This window comes from Coffea arabica, chromosome 8e (genome assembly GCF_036785885.1).
Source record: "Coffea arabica cultivar ET-39 chromosome 8e, Coffea Arabica ET-39 HiFi, whole genome shotgun sequence".
Classification (NCBI taxonomy): domain Eukaryota; kingdom Viridiplantae; phylum Streptophyta; class Magnoliopsida; order Gentianales; family Rubiaceae; genus Coffea; species Coffea arabica.
Genome location: NC_092324.1, coordinates 27,252,217 through 27,260,378, shown reverse-complemented (window position 1 = coordinate 27,260,378; position 8,162 = coordinate 27,252,217). Strand labels below are relative to the sequence as shown.

General features: G+C 42.8%; 1 protein-coding gene across 1 annotated transcript; it reads left to right on the top strand.

Annotated features, from left to right (window-relative positions):
• The first annotated feature begins 654 nt into the window (after positions 1-654).
• On the top strand, positions 655-7,648 carry LOC140012707 (uncharacterized). Its single transcript, XM_072060992.1, has 2 exons — positions 655-1,343; positions 7,414-7,648. The coding sequence occupies exons 1-2, from the start codon at positions 655-657 to the stop codon at positions 7,646-7,648; spliced, it is 924 nt and encodes a 307-aa protein (XP_071917093.1).
• The last annotated feature ends 514 nt before the right edge of the window (positions 7,649-8,162 follow it).

Genomic DNA, 8,162 nt, shown 5'->3' with positions numbered 1-8,162 from the left:
CCTAGTAATCATGTGGAAAGCGAGGACAGGGCCCTCAAAAGGTTTCAGAAGTTTTTCCCACCGAAGTTTATTGGGGAGCCCGATCCGGATGTGGCCGAAAGATGGCTAGAAAAGATGGTAGACATCTTTGCTGCCCTACACTATACGGAGGAGAGGCAGGTGACTTTTACTGTCTTCCAACTGGAAGAGGCAGCCCGTTCCTGGTGGAACGTAATAAGACAGAAATGGGACCGAGAACAAACGCCCAGGACATGGGTGAACTTCATAAGGGAGTTCAACGCTAAATTCTTCTCTTAGCTAGTTCAAGAATGGAAGGAAGACGAATTTATCCGGTTTCGCCAGGGGACCCAGATTGTCGCCGAGTACAAGAGCCAATTCACGCGACTGTCCAAATTTGCGCCCGAACTCATCATGACCGAACAACGAAGAATAAGGCGCTTTGTCCAGGACCTGAACGTGGAGATCCAGAAGGATCTAGCTGTATCCCAGATTAACGCCTTCAGTGATGCAGTGGAGAAGGCTCAACGAGTAGAGAATGCTAGGCTACAAGTGAGAAACTTCCAGGCGAAAAGGCGAGGATTTCCTGGAAGCGGTTCGGGGCAGGGGGATAAGAGTACCCCTCCCAAGTTTGGACGGGGGATTGGAGGAGGAAGGATGCCGGGAATGTCACGAGATGGCCAAGTTGGGAGAGGCCAAAGAGGAGGTTTCCAAAGAGGCAAGGCTTCTGCATCTCGCGGACCCTGCGGGTATTGTGGAAAGCCAAACCACACGGAGAACAATTGTTGGAAGAAGGAGGGAAAGTGTTTGCGCTGCGGAGGTGCAGACCACCAACTTGCTACTTGTCCGGTTCTATCACGGGATGGAAGGGGAAACCAGCAATCGACGAGGACCAATTCCGAACCGGCTAAGGTGGAAGGGACCAAACCCAAGATAGCGGCTCGAGTGTATTCAATGGAGCCACAACAGGTCCCCGATTCTTCTGAAGTTGTGGAAGGTACGATTCCTGTATTCCACCGATTTGCGAAAGTCTTAGTAGATCTCGGTGCTACTCATTCATTTGTCAACCCCAATTTTATGTGCGGAATAGATATAAAACCTGCTAGTTTACCCTATGACCTGGAAGTAAGTACTCCTATGGGGGATCATCGTTTGATCACTAGTATGGTTTATAAGGATTGCAAAATTTGGGTAGGAAAGAGGAAGTTGCTAGGGGATTTGATAAACCTGTCCATTAAGAGGTATGACGTAATTCTAGACATGGACTGGTTAGCCAGGTATAATGCTCAACTTGATTGTAAAAGGAAGGTGGTAGAGTTTCGCATTCTTGGGGAGGCGACCTTAAGGTTAGATATAAGGGGTAGGTTAGCCTCATCTGCCTTGATCTCGGGTATTCGGGTTAGGAAATTACTAAGTAAAGGGGTGCAAGGGTTCTTAGCCTTTCTAATCAATACCCCCATCGATAAATTGAAGGTAGAGGATGTGCACGTAGCGAAGGAATATCCGGATGTATTTTCTGATGAATTAGTCACCCTACCTCCAGAAAGAGAGATAGAATTCAAAATTGAGTTGTTACTAGGGACGTCACCTATCTCTAAAACCCCATACCGGATGGCCACTGCCGAACTTAGGGAGTTAAAGTTGCAGTTACAAGACCTTTTGGAGTGAGGGTTCATTCGAGAGAGTGGGTCTCCTTGGGAAGCCCCTGTGTTATTTGTAAAGAAAAGGATGGGGGTTTGCGGATGTGTATAGACTATCGGGGGCTGAATAATGTAACGGTTAAAAATAAATTTCCACTGCCTCATATTGATGAGTTGTTTGACCAGTTGCAAGGGGCAGTGGTCTTTTCGAAATTAGACCTCCGACAGGGATATTATCAATTGCTAATTAGGAAGGAGGACACACCAAAAACTGCCTTCAATTCTAGATACGGGCATTTTGAATTCGCAGTCATGCCCTTTGGACTGACCAATGCCCCTGCCGCCTTCATGGATTTAATGCATAGGGTTTTTAAGCCCTACTTGGATCGATTTGTAGTTATCTTTATTGATGACATTCTGGTCTACTCAAAGACTCGGGAGGAGCATAAGCAGTATTTAAGAGTCATTTTGCAAACCCTAAGAGAGCATCAGTTGTATGCCAAGTTTAGTAAGTGCGAGTTTTGGCTGGAGAAAATTTCTTTCTTAGGGCACGTAATTTTCCAATAGGGCATCACTGTTGACCTGGCGAAAGTAGAGGTCGTGACTGATTGGAAGAGGCCTGAAAATCCCATGGAGATTCGTAGTTTTCTAGGGCTGGTTGGCTACTATAAGCGTTTTATTAAGGACTTTTCCAAGCTTGTCGGTCCTTTAACCGACCTGACGAAGAAAAATGGTCGTTTCATGTGGGATGCTAGATGTGAAGCAAGTTTTCGAGAGTTAAAGAAAAGATTAACCATGGCACCGATTCTAGCTTTGCCTAACGGAATAGACGGTTTTACCATTTATACCGACGCTTCGCGGGAAGGTCTGGGGTGTGTGCTAATGCAAAACCAGAATGTGATATCTTTTGCCTCCAGAAAATTGAAACCCCACGAGTAGAACTACCCAACCCACGACCTAGAGTTAGCCGCAGTTGTTTTTGCTTTGAAAAAATGGAGACACTATCTATACGGGGTAACTTTCGAGGTTTACTCAGACCATAAGAGTCTTAGATACCTCTTCTCGCAAAAGGAATTGAATATGAGGCAGCGACGGTGGATGGAATTTTTGGAGGATTACGACTACACCATTAACTACCATCCGGGAAAAGCTAACGTAGTGGCCGATGCCTTGAGTCGAAAGGCTCAGGTAACGGGGTTAATGATTAAGGAATGGGATCTGTTACAATTGATTTGTGAGTGAAAACCCTGTCTTGGAAGACATAAGGTGATTTTTGGTAATGTTAAAGTAACGTCCACTTTACTAGAGCAGATTAAAGAAGCCCAGAAGGAAGATTCTATGGTACGGAAGTGGGGAGAGAAAGTAGGAAAAAGGGAATTAACAGATTTTAACTTCAATCCCGAGAGAGTTTTGAAATACCGAAACCGAGTGGTGGTGCCTAAAGATGAAGTGTTAAAGAGGGAGATCTTAGAGGAAACTCATTGGTCCAAGTATACGATCCATCCCAGTAGTAGCAAGATGTACCAGAACCTAAAAGGAGTCTATTGGTGGGACAACATGAAGAAAGAAATTGCTCAATACGTGCAAAAATGTCTCGTCTGCCAACAAGTTAAGGCAGAACATCAAAAACCATCTGGATTGTTACAACCTCTTGAGATACCCGAATGGAAGTGGGAAAACATTACAATGGACTTCGTTTCAGGTTTGCCGCGAACGCAACGAGAACATGATGCCGTTTGGGTGATCGTCGATCGGTTAACCAAATCGGCCAATTTCTTGCCGGTAAACATGAAGTATTCTATGGACAAATTGACTCAGGTGTATATGGACGAGATCATAAGACTACATGGAGTTCCTGTGAGCATTGTTTCGGATAGAGATCCCAGCTTTGTGTCTAGATTTTGGCAGAAATTTCAAGAGACCTTGGGTACTAAACTCAACCTTAGTACCACTTATCATCCCCAAACGGATGGACAATCGGAGTGAACAATTCAAACTCTTGAGGATATGTTAAGGACTTGTATTCTGGATTTTGGGGGTAACTAGGGTCAACATATGACCTTAGTAGAGTTTGCTTACAATAATAGTTACCATTCGTCAATTCAAATGGCCCCATACGAAGCGCTTTACGGGAGAAAGTGCCGGTCACCGATCTATTGGGAGGAAGTCGGTGAAAAGAAGGTTCTAGATCCAACAACTATTCCATGGATGGAGGATGCACGAGAAAAAGTCAAGTTGATACGACAAAGACTCCAAACAGCTCAAAACCGACAGAAGAGCTACGCAGACAATCGAAGAAAAGATCTGGAGTTCGAAGTTGGGGACCGTGTTTTTCTTAAGGTCACACCGTTACGAAGCGTCACGGCGGGTAGAGGAAAGAGACTTCAACCGAGGTTCGTTGGACCTTTCAAAATTCTTCAGAGAATTGGGAAAGTAGCGCATCGACTTGAACTACCATCAAGTTTGTCCAGGATTCACGACGTCTTCCACGTCTCAATGCTTAAGAAGTATTATCCCGACCCTTCTCACATCTTACAACCGGAGGAAATTGAGATAGATGAGTCACTCACCTACGAAGAGAAACATGTACAGTTGCTTGACCGAAAGGTTGTGAAAATCTTGTGGAGAAATCATGGGATAGAAGAGGTTACCTGGGAGGTGGAAGAAGAAATGCAAAAGAAATACCCTGAACTGTTTGGGAATCAAGGTGAGAAATTTTGAGGACGAAATTCTTTTAAGGGGGAGAGAGTGTGAGAACCCGGGAATTTTCTTATTTTCTAGGCTTTATTTTTTTTAATTGCACGCATTTTCTATATTTTCTTTATTAGGAAATTTTTCTAGATAATTTTATTAAGTAAATATAGTTTTAAAATCATTTTTCTAGTACAAGTTAGTTCTTGAGATTTTAGGAGTGCATATTGGACGTGGGACCCGCTTTTGCTTTAAGTGCGATAAAATTCGGCCAATTAGGTTAAGTTTTGTATACAGGGATTAATTTACTAGGTGTTAAGAGGTAATTAGAGGTTACCTAAATGGATTGATGTTGGAGGAACAAAGGGATAGCTTTAAACCAAAAAGGTGACAAGTGTCACTTTGTGATTAGATCTTGGACTTTGACCATCTTACCCAACTTTACCAAATATCCAAAAATTGACCCAAAATTCATTCCCATTTCTTTCCTTCTTGGTCGAGCTCTTCAAGAGAGAATAAGAGAGCAAGCTTCAACTTTCATCTTCCATTTCTTGCACAAATCTTGTGATTTAACCGTTCAAACTTCAAATTACACCATAAAAACCCTTAGTTAGGTAGGTTTGAGGAAGTGGGGGGAGTGGTTTGGAAAGAGGAGGTGCTAAGTTGCTTATTTTCTTGAGTTTTCAAGGTGAGTTGCTAAGAGATTCTTCCTTTATTCTTGATAATGTTAAATTAGTGACTTTGGTGGCTAAATATGTTGATTTATGGTAGGTTTATGGTTGAAAGTGGAGTTTTGATGGATTTTTGAATTATTATAGATATTTTTCTGTTTTATATGATAATCATTGGTTAGTCATGGATTGAGGGCTTGTTATAGAGTAAAATGGAGCTTGGATATGTTGGATATGATTGTTTGCGAAAAATTTCTGGTTTGTGCGGAAAATTTCAGATTTAGGGTTTTGAATTTGGGCTTTTCTAGGGTTATTATGGAACTCTTGAATTGGCTTTGTTTAAAGGGTATTGTAACCCTAATAAGGTGTATTGAATGGCATAGGACTTGTACTTATACTTGTGGTTGTGTTGGTTGAAAATGAATGATGAATTGTAGGATGGAAATCTGAAATTTTAAGGGGAAATGCTGTCCAAATTTTAGGTCCATATGATTTCTAGGAATTGGGTTGCTTAGAGTGTTAGTTAGTGACTTTCGGGTCATCCAAACCTTTAGCACCAAGTGTTCCTTATATTATTTTCAAGTTATTTTGGTTTTACATTAGTGATGTGTGGTTTGGGTTTATGACTCGTATTCGAGTCTCATTGTGTTTTTTTGAATGTTTTAGGGCGTGCCGGTGACTCAAGGCGCTCGTTGGGTGGAAATTTGTGAAAACTCTCTTTATTTGATCGGTGAGTGTACTACTCACATGGTTGTTACTTCATGGCTTTGTTATACTTGAAATCTATGATTTGAATGCTTGTGTATACTGCTAAGATTGGTTGAGACGAGGGTGTACTTTATCACTCTCGCACTCTATGGCTTATGCGACTGTTTACTGTATCAATTGAATGTCTCTTGAATATACTTGAACTGGTGTCGTTTGGACGTGTATCCAACGACTTTTACTGTTGACTCTGAGTTCAACCCCATCGGCGGTCGATTGACTCGAGCCAGCAAGGGCATGGTCGAGGAGATTGACAAGCCATGGGGACTGTTTCTATTGAATCATTAGGTATGAGACTCTTGATTCCGGTATACTCGAGTATTACCATTTTGAACTGGTTGGAGTTCGGATCTGGTAGGGGTATGTGAGGTGGAAGGAAATTGGAGAAAATGGAGTCTACAGTATTGGTTACTTCTTAGGCGTTGACGGGGGGTCAACGGGGTGAGATCAAGTACGGCAAGCGAGGAAAAGGGCTCTTGAGAGCTGTCCGTATCCTTTTAAAAATCTTTATTAAAATGTGGTGTTAGTTAACTCACTTATTGAATGTATTGGGATTGAGTAGCTTTGTGCTTATATGAACTTCGTTACGTGGGTGATGGTACCTCATTGGGCGAAAGCTCACTCTATTGCCTTTGTGTTCCTTACAGGGAGATGAATAACTTTTGGGAAACTGTGATTTTGAAGCCGAGTTGAGCTTGATTAATATTCTTTGGTATAGCTCCTCGATGGGTGGAAAACCTTAAGTGTATTTGGATTCAACATTTCCTTTTGAGTTGTAAATTTGCAACTATATGTGTATAAACGTGTTTGGTAATGTTCATGTGTTATTTTGGTTTGTAAAGGTTCAATTTCAAGGTTTGTATGATTTGTTGGTAATCGGTTGGGTTTCGGACAAGATCGGATTTTGAACAACAAAAGAAAAATTTTTGGCGGGAAAGGCAAAGGGGAATCCGGCCGAAAATCCGGCCAGATCTTGGCCGGATTGCTGGCCGGATTGTCTTGGATTTTTTGAATCTGAGCAGTTGGTCACTGCCTCCAATCCGGCCAAGAATCCGGCCGAATTGTGACGTGGCCGGAACTATTTATGTGCGGCTCCGATTTTTCGTTTTCCGTTTCATGAATTTTGAATCATTTGAGCGCGCTAATATCTTCTGGAACGTTTTCGATTGTATATAACCATCATAGTAGACCTGGCGAGAGTTGGGCAGGCAGTCTGCTAACCCCTTTGGTACGCCTTAGGGGAAAGTGGGGCTGTCACATGGTCTTTGCGCGGAGCGAGCTTGAACCAAGTGATGTTATGGTCCTAATTTCGTGAATGCGTGTAAAGGACTAAATGCTCTTTTGAGCATAAGCTATGAATCATGAAATGTTATAGGTTTCAAACCTTTATCATGATACTTGGAGACAATAGATATGTATGTCAGGTAAGAACCTCAAATGTAGATGATTTACTCTTGGGATTGGCCAACTCGAGTTATGAATTATCTTATTTTGAATTCTTGTACCCGAATACTAAATAGATGAGAGCCTAGGTTAGAAATGACCGGGGCAAACTAGAAATTTGATTCTACAGAACTTCATGTGATGTATTAGGGTGTCATTAAGTATGATTATCCCTGTCTAAGATATAAACTGTGTTATCCTTGCAGGTTATGGATGGAGCAAATCGAGAGGGTGGAGGTGAGCCATCTCAGAGGCGTTTCTGAGTCATTGACTATGAGGACAGATCGGGGGGACCGATTCGACACTGGAGTACCGATAGTCGGACCAGGCGTTGTACTCGTTGTCAGAACTACTCCTATATCGACCATGTGGTTGTGGCGGTACTTGATGAAAGGAGAAGGCTTAGGCGTGCCCATGATAGGGATCACATTGAGATGGTGAGACTGAGGGGCATCATGAGAATGCAAGCGGACTGGATTCGCGAGCTCCAGGGGGATATCGCGACGGAGCAAAAGAGGACAAATGCTCTTCGAGAGCAGTTGCAGGTAGTTAATGACCGCCTTACGAAGGTGGTCAGGGAGGTTAGAGACCGGCCCGGAGGCATTATTAATGAGTGTGAGGTGCTAATCCAGGAAGTGTTTGGCGCTAATGTACAAGTGGAGGTTCCGGGCGATGGAGCTCCTAGAGAGGGAGACGCACCTAGCTCTAGCCATGGGGAGAGTCCATTAGCTCGGTTGGAAACTAGGTTAGAGCTCATGTGAGCCATGTTTTGATCCCGTGTAATGGGGTAGTTAGGGAAAGCTCTTAGTTAGCTATTTTTATACTTTTGGCCAGGTTTGTACATAGTACTTTTGACGATGCCGCTACTTTCATGGGATTATTTTGTTTGTATCTGACTGACTGCTACTGTGTGACTTGTTTGATACAGTTGTGTTATATGCATAGTTGCCTTTTA

Coding starts and splice junctions, on each gene's coding strand:
- LOC140012707 (XM_072060992.1), top strand. CDS start 655: ATGCCGGGAATGTCACGAGATGGCCAAGTTGGGAGAGGCCAAAGAGGA. Junction 1,344..7,413: donor CTTGGGGAGGCGACCTTAAG/GTTAGATATAAG, acceptor TTATCCTTGCAG/GTTATGGATGGAGCAAATCG.